This window comes from Drosophila tropicalis, unplaced genomic scaffold (assembly GCF_018151085.1).
Source record: "Drosophila tropicalis isolate 14030-0801.00 unplaced genomic scaffold, ASM1815108v1 contig_905, whole genome shotgun sequence".
In the NCBI taxonomy this organism is placed as follows: Eukaryota; Metazoa; Arthropoda; class Insecta; order Diptera; family Drosophilidae; genus Drosophila; species Drosophila tropicalis.
The window spans coordinates 387,788-403,668 of record NW_027173405.1 but is presented as its reverse complement, the minus strand read 5'-3'; the positions used below and the strand labels follow the sequence as shown (position 1 = coordinate 403,668).

The 15,881-nt window shown below is 38.1% G+C and overlaps 1 protein-coding gene across 2 annotated transcripts in view; it reads right to left on the bottom strand.

Moving 5' to 3' along the window:
* Positions 1 to 15,881, bottom strand: part of LOC137586134 (LIM domain transcription factor LMO4.2) — a 225,040-nt gene that overhangs the window by 94,619 nt on the left and 114,540 nt on the right. For both annotated transcript variants that reach the window (XM_068302141.1, XM_068302142.1), the window contains exon 3: positions 9,266 to 9,419. In XM_068302141.1, coding sequence (XP_068158242.1) covers positions 9,266 to 9,419 — 154 coding nt within the window. The remainder of the gene's footprint in view (positions 1 to 9,265; positions 9,420 to 15,881) is intronic.

The following is a 15,881-nucleotide window of genomic DNA, read 5'->3' as shown; positions in this document are numbered from 1 at the left end:
GTGTGGGTAGAGTCGATAGACGGCTATCCCTTACAGTTTAAAGCGTTTTTGGATCAAGGTTCACAACTTTCGTTCATTTCAGAGAATGCAGCTCAGCAGTTACGTTTACGGCGCAAACAGGCTCACATCACGACTACTGGATTAGCAGATACAAAAATTACAGATGCGGCAGCAGAGGTGAAGCTAGTCATAAGGTCAATCTACAACCCACATACGAAAAACAAGCTGCTCGCGTCAGTAATACCACTAGTGAGTAAGCGCATGCCAATCAAACGACTGCCATATGAAGAGTGGACTCATCTGAAGGGCTAACCGTTGGCCGACCCTAACTTCTTTAGTCCACAAGGAGTTGATATTTTGCTGGGAAATGACATCTACGATGAGCTGATGTTAGGAGAAGTGCATCGAGGAATACGTGGTATGCCTCTGGCGCAAAATACACATTTGGGATACATTGTATCAGGAAAAACAAATCAAGAAGCTGGTAGGAGATCGTCCTACACCATAACGGTACGAAAGAAGGAAGCTGATGAGATACTTGAACAATTGTTATGTAAGTTTTGGGAGCTAGAACAATTCGACGAGGAGCCACATGGGGTTTCAGTAGAGAATAACACGTGCGAAGATTTCTTCGCTAAGACACATAGCCGAATGCCGTCTGGAAAATATGTTGTTCGTCTTCCTTTTTTTACTTACTTGGACGAATCAATGGTAATTAGAGCATCATATAAGGGCGCGTTAAAACGATTAAATTCTCTGGACAGACGGTTTGCGTACCGATGCGAGTTTGAAGAACGCTTATGTTTGCACGATTAAAGAATATATGGAGCTGGGTCAGATGGAACGTGTAGCGTCACGGTGTAGTAAGATTGTCAAACCTGCCATGGGGGGAGTCGATCATTGTTACCTACCGCATCACCCAGTCATAAAGGAATCGTCATCAACTTCGAAGGTACGAGTTGTCTTCGATGGGTCGAGCAAGACGAGTAATGAGAAATCACAAAATGAGAATCTAGCAATCGGTTCACAATTGCACGTACATCTTCAAGGAATCATTCTTAATTGGCGAGAGCTAAATTAAGTATTTATCGCGGATGTCGATAAAATGTACAGATTAATATTCCACCCGACGACGCACAGTACCAACGTATTCTATAGAATCCAGATATTGGTGATTATGTGAAAGAATATGTCTGCACAACGGTAATGTTTGGAACGAGCTCCGCACCTTATTTAGCCATGAGAGTTATGAAACAATTAGCTATGGATGAATGCGAGAAGTATCCACTGGCGGTGGATGTTATTAATCATCAAATGTATGTAGATGACATACTGTCTGGTGGCGACAGTATTGCAGAAACGGAGGATGTCAACATCCTTCGTGGTGGTACATTCGAACTACGGAAGTGGGCGAGTAATTGCCCAAAGCTATTAGAGAACATACCAGTTGAGCATCGAGAATCAAGTGAATTGTTACACATGGAGGGTAATGTTACTATTCGCACTTTAGGTCTATACTGGAGGCCCAAAGAAGATGAGTTCAGTTTTCCTTTGCATGTCGTTCCACCAATGAGCTCACCTACAAAGAGGACAATACTATCAGCAATTGCAAGACTGTTTGATCCTATGGGATGGCTTAGTCCTATAATTATTACTGCCAAAATTCTCATACAGCAACTATGGAAGGAACAAATTGGCTGGGATAGCACACTACCGGACACTATTAAGAGAGAATGGGAGAAATTCGTGAAAGAGTTACCGAACATTTTGCGATGCATCATCACGAGCATATGGAGCTGCGGCTTACTTGCGCATCCCAATTGGAGAGGATAAGTATCACACAGAGTTGCTATTGTCAAAGGGGAGAGTATCGCCAACTAAACAAAAACTAACCATACCTAGGACAGAGTTACACTCCTCATCACTTGAAGAGGACACCTCCAACGTATGTTTTCCATGGGGGGAGTACCTCAACCGATAAAGCTAGCGATCCATTTTTTTTTTTAAATTAAAGATTATATAAAACTTATGTTTTAAACAAATGAAGAACTTCATGATACTGCTATAGTTTATAACAAAAATGGTTTTCTCAAACTATGTACATCAAATTATGGCAGTCAAATTGTATGTCACTTGAATAGGGTACCTCAACAAAAATACATTTTAAATTCGTTTCAATGTTTTAACATATGCATAACTTCGTTTACATACAAAAATAGAAAATAAGAAGGTAAAAAAAAAAAGATTTAATAATGTGTCGAGCCACCTTTCTGTTCCAAGACTTCAATCATCCTGTTTGGAAGAGATTCATACAAACTGGCCAAATAATTCAAAGAAATGGAATCCCAAGTCATTTCAATTGCTTTTATTAATTCTGAAATAATAATTTGAATATTGTTTTCCTGAACTATGAATCTCCCGAGTCAGCCATCGCCACACATTTTGGATTATAGAACACCACGTTGCGCCACTGTGTGGTCCAGGCCACATGCTCGCGACAAAAACTGAGTCGTTGCGCTTTTCTTGCCATGTTGAGAGGAGGCTGTTTCTTAATTTTAAGTCTCTTTAGATGTTTAGCCTTCGAAATCACATGATGGACAGCATTAACGTCACATTTTTCACGAATTTTAGCCACAGAGTCATGAGAATTGGACGCTTTTCTTAATATTAGTCGTCTCTCAGCATTGGTAATCACACTATGAGTGCGGCCTTTCATATTATTTCCATAGCCAGACACATTACTTAAAAATTTTGAAATGACATGTCGACTTCTATTGATTTTTTTGACTATTTTTGCAATTGATGGTCCAGAGTCCTTGTACGCCTTTATTTGTCCTCTTTCCTCATCAGTTAAGGACTTGTTTTTATATTAAAGCCAATACTCGAAAATAGCAAAAAACCTCCTTTAACAAAATTTGTATGATTACTCGCCAAAATAAACGATCAAACTAAATGCATGTCCTATTAAAGTGACAGAAAAAATTTACTCAATTTCATACGTATTCCAACACAAAGCAAAAAAAAAAAATATAACGGCTCTTTTCCAGAGGTTTCTTTTGCGTTCTGATAGACGTGAATAACTGCTAAAAGACAACATGCAACATTGATCAGAATTCGCTGTCGGTTGTTGACACTGAAGTCACAAGGGTGACCATAAGATATCAGTGAAAGAAATGCCAAGTGTAGCATTTATCAGCAGGTATTCATCGTACACACGACTCGGCTGGATTATGTCATATATAAAACGTTTCGTATATAATTGTCGTACATCTGTGGCAGAACGTAGAGGATTAGGACTCTCAATTGTGGAATTAGAAGAGGGCCTACGTGAATTGATTAGGATGGTGCAGAAGGATTGTTTTGACTCTGAATGGAAGGCGCTATCGGAAGGAAGGATAATAGCAAAGGACAGCATACTACTGTTTTTAATCCGTATTTTGATTCGAACGAACGTGTTTTACATCTCGAAGGCAGGCTCCGAGATTCCCTGTTACCCATAAATGAAAAATATCCTTATATATTACCGTATAAACATCCTTTCACAGATCTGGTCATATTTTACAGTCATATTTGCACCTTGCATGGTGGAACCTCACTAACGCTGAATTTTATAAGGAAGAAATTCTGGATTGTTAATGGATGCAATGCAGTTCGGTTTGGAATTCATAAATGTATCACATGTTTTAAGATGAAGCCTCAATTTGCAGGTCAGAAAATGGGAATGTTACCAGCAGTACGGGTACGCCCTTCTAGAGCATTCTCATCCGTGGGAGTGGACTACGCTGGACCCGTAAATATCTCGCACTGCAAAGGAGGAGGACGTGTATCGCAGAAGGGATATATTTCTGTGTTCGTATGTCTAGTGACGAAGGCCATTCATTTGGAACCAGTTGGAGATCTGACCTCAGATGCGTTTATAGGAGCATTTAACCGTTTCATTGGCAGGCGTGGCCTATGCACAGACGTTTATAGTGACTGCGGTACTAGTTTTGTTTGAGCCAACGAAAACTTGCAAGTGGACAAACTGGCATATTGTTCGTACATTACGAAACATATTGCGCCAACATTATTGAGAAAGGGAATCACCTGGCATTTCAACCCACCACCAGCGCCACACTTTGGTGGATTGTGGGAGGCTGGAGTGAAGTCCATGAAGTATCACCTGAAGAGAACTCTCCGTGAACACGTTCTAACATTTGAGGAAATGGCAACTGTGTTGGCACAGAGTGAGTCTTGTTCAAATTCAAGACCGTTATGTCCCCTATCAAATGATCCTGACGATTTAATGGTATTAACACCCGGTCACTTTCTGATGGGTGAAGCGCCTTTAGCACCTCCTGCTCCGGAATTGGCTAAAGTTACTCTGATTGATCGATGGAAGAATTGTACAACAACAGTTTTGGAGAAGATGGAATTCGGAATATTTATCACGATTACAAAGGAGACCAAAATGGCTACAGACTAAGGAAAATCTAACAGTTGGATGCATAGTGCTCATCAGGGACGAGCGATTCCCTTCTCATCAATGGCCTCTAGGCCGGGTTATGGAGACACATGCAGGACCCGATGGACTAGTGAGAGTGGTGACTTTGAAGACAGTCAAGGGACTAATGAAACGACCGGTAGCCAAACTCTGTCCATTGCCTATTCAGGAGAATTGGATGGAGAATGACACCAGCCCTACACTTAAGCGTTAAATTGTTACTTTCTCGTTTCAGTTTTCTTTTCGCAGGAGTCTTCCGGACGTGAATTTGATAATGAAGATCTTCATCATCAAAGGGGGGAGAATGTTTGGGCTGCAACTGAAGCAAGACTCTCTTTGCTGAAAAGAGAAAACGACCAAAGAGAGAGAGAGACCAAGAACAGAACAAGTTACTTTAAAGAGACAAACTTGGAGATCCGTTATTTCAATTCATTCTTTCTTATTTTTTCTATGGAAATTTCCAGAACTTTGAATTTTGTAAAAGACAGCGTGGTTTGCTGTACTTGAATTTTACTCTTGAAATTACTATCGTTCGATGCGGTTGCACCTTCTGTGCCCGCCGACAATTGTACTATATATTAGGTTAAGAAAATAAAGCATCTGAATTTAAGTCATCCTGGTCATCTCATTCCTTCCAAATCGCAAGCCGCCTCGGTGGAAATCATCCGAAGGCCGCATCATATAAAACGAGCAGTTTGGGGCTCCGCAAGGGCGCAGCCGTTAGCCAACAACGTTCATACGCATATTTTGCATGTTTCTAATCCGATTGCAATAAAATTAGATAGTTTGGTTGAAATATATAAGATTAATTAGTCTGCCGAATTGCGAGTCAAAAAACTACAGGAGGAAATCGGTTTTTTCTAAATTATGGAGGCGGAAGTGGGCTTGGCAAAATATGAAAATATATATACTCTGCGCGCATACTAAGACAGTGTACATACTAAATTTGGTGACTTTAGCTTTGTTAGTTTTTGATAAAATCAGTTTTGTTTAATTTTCGGGGGCGGAAGTGGGCGTGGCAAAATGTTCAAATATCCAATATCCGCGCGTCTATTAAGCTAGTCTGCATACCAAATTTAATGTCGGTAGCTGTCATAGTTTTTATGAGAATCAATTTTATGTAAATTCCGGGGGCGGAAGGGGGCGTGGCAAAAAGTTTAAAAAATTAGTTTCTGCGCGCTAACTAAACGAGCATGCAAACCAAATTTTATGTCTCTAGCTGTGATATTTTTTAAGAAAAACAGTTTTATGTGATTCCTGGGGGCGTAAGGGTGCGTGGCAAAAAATTTGAACAATTAATTTCTGCGCGCTAACTAAACGGGTATACAAACCAAATTTGATGTCTCTAGCTGTTATACTTTTTAAGAGAAATAGTTTTATGTGATTCCTGAGGGCTTAAGGGGGCGTGGCTAAAATTCCAATTAACTCTATACAGTTACATACTACACGAGTATACATACCAAATTTGGTGGCTCTAGCTCTTATAGCCTCCGAGATCTGCGTGTTCATACAGACGGAAGGACGTCACATACATTTTGGTGACTTTAATATACCATTTCACCCTATGGGTGTATGGTATAAAAATTTAAGAATAGCACTCACTCCCTGATTGAAAACCATTATTAATAACGACGAAAACCTTGCAATAATACTTAAATATCACGATGATCCCATCTGGGATGGCCACCCAGGAATATCGGGATTCTTAGCAAAATTACAAAATTATGCCCGCTGTGTTAATTGTCACAATAGGACCACTTCCAAAAACAGAAGACGGGTACCACTATGCGGTCACAGCAATCTGCGACTTAACAAAATACTTAGTAAGCATTCCTGTACAAACAAAAAGTGCAAAAGACATATCCAAAGCAATTTTTGAAAAAGTAATCTTGACGTATGGCCCCATCAAGAAAATAATTATTGATTTAGACACAGAATATAAAATCAGGTAGCTTCAGAACTACATATATAAGCTTGTAAGCTTCAGCATATCACCATCAAACTTTAAGAACCAAAATTCAATTAATATCTTAGGATGTATATTTCCCATTGGGATACATGGCTTAAATATTATACTCTTTGATAGAATACCACGCCATCAACAGTGCACGAAAAAGAGTAGTAGAAAAACATAAGGTAGTTAATCAAAATATCTATAATAAGAAAGTAAATATTATTTAAATATCGATAGGAGATGTAGTACTTGTAAGGAATGAATCAGGACATAAGCTAGATAGTAGATACAAAGGGCCCTATACGATAGTTAGTATGGATAGAAAAAATAATAACTGCGAAATAGATAAAAATTATAACAAGAAAAAAAATAAACGGAGTAAAAGCTCATTTAAATAAAATCATAAAATACAATTCCGCATGAAAAAAAATATTTTTAAATATATTAAATTCATGCCGTTTGTGAAAGTCTTGAATAAATTTATTTTATCCATAAATTCATTGCCAAAAAAAAGGGAGATGTAATACACATATAGCAATGGTGTAGTGTTCTTATGATAAAGACTTTACTGTATGATGCGGTACACCATCAAGGCATATTTAATATATACATAGGCTGATGCTTGTGCAGTACATCTAGAGCAGCAGTTTTCCCTAGCCCTTAGTGCAGACCAAGCAGACGTAGAGCAGACGGAATCAAGTGTAAACTTGAGAGTTATCTCTGATGTACTTTAAGATGGCACCATCACTTTCTGGACTAAGGCGGAGATTTTAGAGCAAAGTAGACGTGTGAAAACAAAGAAAGTACCGGGTCACGATCTTATCGATGGAAGAGTGCTTAAGGTACTACTTGACAAAGCTATAGACTTTCTTGTGGTCCTGTGCAATGCGATATTTCACATTCGACACTTTCCAGCGGTCTAGATTCTCGCTGTGATTGTAATGGTTCCTAAACCTGGCTAACCTGAGGACGTAAAACAAGACTTTGACCGAGTGTGGCACTATGGACTACTTCAAAAAATACGGGAAGTTTTACCACAACCGTTTTATGATCTTTTTTGCATCATATCTCCAAGAAAGAAGATTTAATGTGGTTATTAGAGACGCATTCTCATCCTTAAAACCGATCTGCGCAGGAGTTCCGCAAGGTAGCGTACCCTGTTTTATACACACTGTTCACAGGCGATATGGCAACTCCTACCGAGTCCACAACCAACGACATGATGATTGCGACGTATGCTAATGACAAAGCCCTTTAAAACATATCTACCCGACTTTCATGCATGGACCAAACGGTGGTCTGCACCGGATGGTGTATCTCTATAAATACTACCAAGTCCATTCAAACCATATTTGGCCTTAGAAGATTAACCTGCCCTGCACTAACATTCAACAGTGAAACAATTCCGACTGCCAGCAATGCCACATATTTGGACGTCACGACAGACAGAAGATTAAATTGGAAAAAACATGTTCGAAAAACAATAAGCAAATGTACCAGAAAACTCTAAATAATGGACTGGATGCTCAGAGGGTCCAGCACGTTGTCCCTCGCGAATAAAGTAAAAACTTACACGGCGATAGTGGCACCAACACCCACATATACCCTTGCTATTTGGGGGTCTGCAGCCACATCTACTCTAAAAAAGGTCCAAACCATGCAGAACAAAGCGCTTCGTCGCATTACAGGAGCCACATCTACTCTAAAAAAGGTCCAAACCATGCAGTACAAAGCGCTTCGTCGCATTACAGGAGCAGAATGGTACGTGCGAAACTCAATTTTCCACCACGACCAGGGCCTACCCACGATAGCTGAACAAATAGCAAGACACAGCACGCGCTATAGAGACCGCATCGAAGCTAATCCGAATCCCTTGGCCAATGATTTGGCCGTCAACACCTCCAGGCGTAGGGGGGCGTGACTAAATTTTGAAAAAGCGCGTATACTGAGCCTGTACACATTCCATTTTGATGTCTTTAGCTAGTATAGTCTTTGAGAAAATCGGTGTTATTTGGACAATGTAGATGGACGGACATCGACTGAGCTGTTGTCCTGAACAAGAATATATAGACTGTATGGGGTCGGAAATGCTTCCTTCTGCCTGTTTCATACATTTTGGCGCATTTTGAATATACCATTTCACTCTATGTGTGCATGGTATAAAAACTATAAGATCACTAAATTTCATAGGGATACTTCAACTACTTCACGTATTTTTCGTATATCAGCAAATGATTTATCCTACATACATACTTTATTTTACCCAGGCTATAAATATCTCAAATACCAAGTATATAATAGCTTTTTTGTGAGGTTGAATTGCACCGACAGAAGGACAATGTATTTTATGAACTTAATATTTTGAAAAACGATTACCAAAAATCTTAAGTTCGATCGAGCCACCAGTTTTAGTATGAAGACCTGTGTAGTATGTACATGTACATAGTTAATTTTAATTGTTTGTGCTTGTGGTCAAGAAATCGAACTAACTTATAATAATATACTTACTATAAGAAAAATATTTGGGCCCGACGGTTAGTTGGTTAAGGCGAAGAGTTACACTAATTCTGATTGCGCCCAAGGATATGCACATAAAAAAGGTGGAATCTGCAGTTGCAAGCTTTGCCGTTCTTGGTTGTAATCAATTGCAATTCTCGAGAGAAACTTTACGATTGTTTCGTATACCAGACACGAACGATATGAATTGCGGAGTGATTGTGCGGTTTATGCCAGAAGGCACTTTTCGAAGGCTTCTGGTATGTATGCTTTAAAATTAAGCTTTACTTCTTTTTGAAAATTCTTGTCGGAATCGATTTAAAATGGCTTACCTGGAGTAGTCTTTTTTACATAGTATTAGGCCTCGCCTTGTAAAACAACTTGAGCCAACTTCTGCTAGCAATGCTCCACAACAATGACATTTTAGACAACCATTATGCCAATATCTATCTAGAGCATACAAAAGATATCTATCACTTATTTTATCTAAAAATAAACAGAAAAGCAGTACATTAATTAATTTTTCCATATATAATTTGTGATAATTATTGAATGATTGTTATGCTCTCTCAATCTTAAGGTCTTAAAAATTTAATAACGAATATCAAAGTTTTTTTTTTTTAAGTATGTTGCGAATTAAAACTAAAGAAATTGAATACTTATTGTACATATTGCAATCACGATCTGCCGATAGACTCAGTTACGACTTGTGCTCAAATGTCAGCACTGATGGGGCTTGACTCCACTGATCGGCAGTCAGCTGTTTTGACGTTGATAAAATCTTTAGAAATTAGTTATATTTAAATTATTTAAGGAATTTCGTGAATTAGATTTAGATATTCGAAATATCAAAAAGCCATTCGGAGTGGCTGTATATGTGGTGGTCAACAGGTTAGCCCCTTTTTTGTTTTTTTTTGACTTCGAATTTGATTTTCTCGGCTCTCAAGAAATTTAATGAAGCAATTTTAACAGTTATTTGTTGGTTATTTTATTTAGATAATGACACGTAAGTATTGTCATGCCAGCTTTCGACGTTTTTTTTTACAGGTTCGTTTGAACAAAAAAGGCCACCCCAAATTTTTGACAATAGTTTAGCCCGGTCATTCCTAAATCTTTAATATTATAGTTAGACATGTGTATTGTTTGAAAAATTAGTAGAATAGGTAATCTTAGATAAACTGCATACCAAAAATTTTCATTTTATTTTTCATACCAAAAATTTTCATTTACTTTATCTTTCACTCGTTGCAGAGGACGGACGTGTTTTTTTGCGCTTATCAACTTTTATTTTTTTTTCTCGCGATTAAATACTTTTTTATAACTTTTAATCTCATTATCGGTTTAATAATAATTTCAGCATCCGAATTTTATTTTTATTTCGCGAATTCAGTATCAGTTCGCTTTTGTGTTTTTGTTTAAATATACATACATAAATCAAACAACGATACTTGCATCAGCGGTGTTGTTGTTTTGCTTATCTCTTTTGCTTTTGCGTCTTCACCGTTGTAACTAACTCCCGCGCTCTTGCGTACAAATTGTTGTTGCATGTGTTCAATTTGACGCGCTCTCCCGCTCTTTCCTATTCTTGCTTGATTTGCGCTCTCGTCTTTTGCCTACCTGCGACTCTGTGATTCGTGTTTTTGTTTTTGTGTATTCTTGGTTGTTAATTTCTTTAGTTGTGAAGGCTTACTCTGCATAATAACCCTTGTGTCAGAACTGGTCAATATATTTATATACACTGATTTTTTACACTTACAATTTTTATTTTTTTTATTCCATTTTTAAAATAAATGTAACTATGTGGGAATGATCTCTTAAAAACGATGCATATTGTAGTGTCCGATGTGTCCGGGAAAATTACCCATTCCAATGGATATTGCCGATAGTTCTAAAAGTATCGAGGGCCCCGTCAACAAGTTGACTGCTGCAGTGGGTGACTTGTCCAACGTTACTGCTGCGGCTGACGCTTCGGGACCGCGGCCTCTCGTTGGCATACCACCAAAGAAACATATATTTGTTTCTAGGCTAGACCCTGTTGTCACATCTGATAATGTAATAGCCTATATTCGGAAGCAAGTTAACGTCTCGAATATTGCAGTGGAGAAGTTTAAATTTTCTTATTCTCGGGACATTTCGTCCTTTAAAATTAGTGTTTCTGAAAATATCTTCGACACTATATGTCGAGAAGACTTTTGGCCGAAACATATAATAGTTAAGGAATATACTGTAAAAAAGAAAAATCGGCAACCGATTCGCTTGCCAACAACAACAACTAATACTATTCCTGTCACATCAGCATCTGCTGGTGTGTCAAAAAACTAGCTTCCTTAACCTGGGTTGCCAGAACGTTAGAGGACTGAAGTCTATTCTTCCGAATTTCTATTTAGATAGTCTTTCTTTTGAACATAACATTCTAGCTTTTACAGAAACGTGGCTGAAACTTGATATTGCTGATGCATCGGTTTTCTCCACAAACTTTTCTATATTCAGACGTGACCGGATTTCTCGCATGGTGGCGTGGTGGTGGCGTTCTGATAGCTGTTGATGCTGCTTTATCATTTTAAATGATTCAATTCTAGTACCCAGGAGATTGAGTTTGTCGGTGTTAAAGTAAATTTTAAATCTTTTAATGCTTTTATTACTTGTTCCTATATTCCACCATTGTCAGACACGGTGGTATATTTAAATCATTTAGAGGCAATTCAGTTTGTCTCCTTTTTAGTTTCCAGTCAAGACATGCTCATTGTTGTAGGTGATTTTAATTTACCCGCTTTAGCATGGTCACCAACAGATGAATGTACCATGCTGCTGCCCTCTATGTCACATGACTTTATTGATGGCTTATCTTTATTACAAGTCAATCCTGTCTTAAATTCTAATGCAAAATCGTTAGATCTTATTTTTGTATTGGATTCTTCTTATTGTCATGTTTCTAGGATCGAACCATTTGTTCTTCCCGAAGACAAATTTCATCCTACATTAAATTTAAAAATTGATCTGCCCTTGCTTTCACCATTATTTTGTTCAAATGAGTTACCTCTAAATAGGTGCTTTCGTAAGACTGACTTTGCCAGCCTTAATGAAAACATTACTACTACCGATTGGTCTTATCTGTACAATTGTAGAGACATGAACACAGCTGTTCGTTTTTCTTATGATACTCTGAATTCACTCTTTGATATTTGTGTGCCTCTTGGTAGGCTGGAGCGGCTTAACAAACCTCCCTGGTTCTCTCGATAGTTATCCAATTTGAAAAATGTGAAGACTCGATATTACAAGAAGTTTAAAAAAAAACACGACGTTCATCAGATTACGCTTTGTATACAGTCGCTCGTTCAAAATTCATGATGCTTAATACACAATGCTATAAGAATTATCTTCAGCGGTGTAAGCTTCGGTTCTCCTCTAACTTTAAACAATTATATAATTTTGTTAATTCTAAACATAAGACCTCTGTGCACCCATCTTGTTTGTCTTTTCAAAATAATAAAGCGAGCATTGATCAGGCGATTGCCGATGTGTTTGCGAGTTTTTTCAAAACAACCTATTCTTTAACGGAATATCGAGCAAGTCCGTATCCTTATCATTTAAAAAAGGCTATTTGTATTCAATCAATTCAATCCAGTGATTGATGAAAGTTCTCTTCTAAGTGAACTTAATCTAGTTTAACCTGTTTATTCTCCTGGGCCAGATGGTCTACCTGGATGTGTACTCAGGTTCTGTGCAAACGCATTGTGTTAACACATTTTAATATTGTTTTTATTGTCTGTCGAATCTTCCTCTTTTCCATTTATTTGGAAAGAGTCGTATATCATTCCTCTGCATAAAAATGTCAAAAAGTCCGAAGCCTCTAACAATAGGGGTATTTTAATTTTGTCCGCTATTCCAAAAGCTTTTGAGAAAATTATAACTTCGCAATTGCAACATTTTTGCAGCTCCATTATTTCGCCATGCCAACATGGGTTTGTGAAACGCAGATCTACAACCACTTACCTTTTAGAATTTACCTTTATAATTATCAAGGGGTTCAAAAATGCTAAACAAACTGATGTCATATACACTGACTTCAGTAAATCCTTTGATTCTGTTAATCAAACTTTATTACTTTCTAAACTGAACGACATTGGGTTTCCACATCTTTACCTTTCTTGGGTTCGAGAATAACAAATAGGAAACAGAAGGTACTTTTTAAGTCTTCTTTTTCCAATTCCATTCCTCTGACTTCTGGTGTACCTGAAGGTAGTCATCTTGGCCCTCTGCTTTCACACTATTCATTAACGATCTTCCATCAGTCATTGTTCATTCGCGTGTGCTTATGTATGCTGACGATGTCAAGCTTTGTCTTACTTATAAAGATACAAATTCATTTAGTCGGCTACAAGCTGATCTTAAAAACTTTCAAACCTGGTGCCAGTTTAATCTATTAAATCTTAACACAACCAAATGTAAGGTTATGACTTTTTTTCGTAACTCTCCTCAACAGGTCACTCATTTTCTAAACAATAGTCTTTTAACACGTCTAATTTATTTTAATGATTTTGGACCATAAGGTAAATTTTAACACCCATATTTCCACCACGGTCGCAAAGGCCATGAGTGTTCTGGGTTTTATTAAAAGATGGCCAAAAGAATTGGACGACCCCTATGCAACTAAAGTTCTTTTTACTTCGCTTGTCCGCCCTATCTTAGAGTATGGATCTTGCATTTGGTCACCTCAATATGAGTCGCACCAGACTAGACATGAATCCTTTCAAAAGCAGTTCTTGCTATTTGCTCTTAAGCTGGGATCGCAATGTCAATTTGCTTTCGTATTCTAGTAGACTTCTCTTGATTAACCTTCCTTCCCTAACTAACCGTAGAATAATGCTTGGTGTTATTTTTATGCACAAGCTATTAATTGGTGATATCGACTCGCCTGAGTTATTAGCTCAGGTAAATCTGTCGGTACCATGTAGACGGAGTAGACATCCTATTATACCTTTAACCCTTAGTTGTTGTTCTTCTAACTATGCCATGCATGAACCTTTTAGGGTACTCTGCTCTGATTACAACCTTCTATTCCCTGTAATCGGCTTAGAGTCTTCTATTAATATACTTAAAACATCTGTCCCATCAAATTTAGTTAATAGATAGCTATGGTATTATTTGTTTGTCTGTTTTTTCTATTGTGGATTCGTCCACGCGATTCGTGCCGTGCCTTATACGGCTGCACCCCTCAGTCGGTCGGGTGGGAGGTGGTCAGTTATCTTGAGCTTGGGCTCGCGCGTTACAGGCTTTGTGCTGGTGTCGTAGCGGCCACTTGAGCGTAGTGCGCATAGTATCGTCAACGTCCGCTAAACCTATAAATTTTAGGGGGCGAAAAATTTATAACTTGTTGGGTGTTGACGTTGGTTATATGACTATATACTTAGTATTAAAGACTGTGCCGAATTTGATGGAAGTCGGTGCACATACTATAAAATGGCAAGCTACATCACCAGGAGTGCTCTAATCTAAAATTGTAGGCTGTTCTTTCTCGAACATAAAATTTTCTAAATTTCATTTTTTCACATTTGACAATAGGTAAGGAAAAATTAACAAAAAATATCAAAGCTAACTTCGGCTATGCCGAAGTTTAAATACCTTTGCAGTCCTTGGCCATAATATTTTTACTCATTTCCGTTAATATTGACGGTGTAGGCATCACCTAGTCATATTAACATGAGTCCCACAGTGGATCCTCCTACAAAGTAACTGAGGGATAAATATACATTTATGTATATGGGAAAAAATGGATGCAAAAATATATATGTATATTTATTTATAAGTATGGACGGATAAATATGTATGTGGGAAAATACAAGAATTTGAGATTGAATAAGTATTAAAATTTTGAATAGAAATTTTGCACAGTACTTCTTTACTAAATTCTTCGGGTAACGCTGTCGGGTTTTTTGTTCAAGATTTTTGGATGAAAAATTTTCCCACATATTGCGGGAATTTTTCGGTGAGCCACAGAACGAGCAAGACAGTGAAAAAAAGCGAGCGTGTCTCCGAATCGGTTTAAGATGCGACGGAGTTGACTATGCCGGTAGACACAAATGGCAGATGCGCTCTAAATCAAGGAAAGCAAAATAATGTTGTGTCGCAAATTTCAGGACCGAAGATGGAAGACCACCCAAAACTTTTCAGTATCAAGGAGAAACCCCTTCTGGCAGCACAAATTCAAATAGATGATGTGCAATTAATTGACAATGGCATAAAGGGAATTCCGGGCGTCCAACTGAAACAGCAGCCCACATGCAATGCTTCGTAACGACTCAACATTTTTTGCAGACGTTCGAAATGAAAATGATACCTATAAAAATTATCGACCTAATGAAAATGATAAAAATAAAAGTAATCGACTTGTCCGCCCTATCTTAGAGTATGGATCTTGCATTTGGTCACCTCAATATGAGTCGCACCAGATTAGATTTGAATCCGTTCAAAAGCAGTTCTTGCTATTTGCTCTTCGTGGCTTAAGCTGGGATCACAATGTCAATTTGCCTTCGTATTCTCTTGATTAACCTTCCGTCCCTATCGAACCGTAGAATTATGCTTGGTGTCATTTTTATGTACAAGCTCCTAATTGGTGATATCGACTCGCCCGAGTTATTAGCTCAGGTAATTCTATCGGTACAATGTAGACGGAGTAGACATCCTTTGATACCTTTATCCCTTAGTCGTTGTTCTTTTAACTATGCCATACATGAACCTTTTAGGGTCCTCTGCTCTGATTACAACCTTCTATTCCCAGTAATCGGCTCAGAGTTTTCTATTAATATACTTAAAACATCTATCCTATCCCATTAGTTAATAGATGGCTATAGTATTATTTGTTTGTCTGTTTTTTCTATTGTGTATTTGTCCACGCGATTCGTGCCGTGCGTTATACGGCTGTCGGGTGGGCAGTTATCTGCTTGGGCT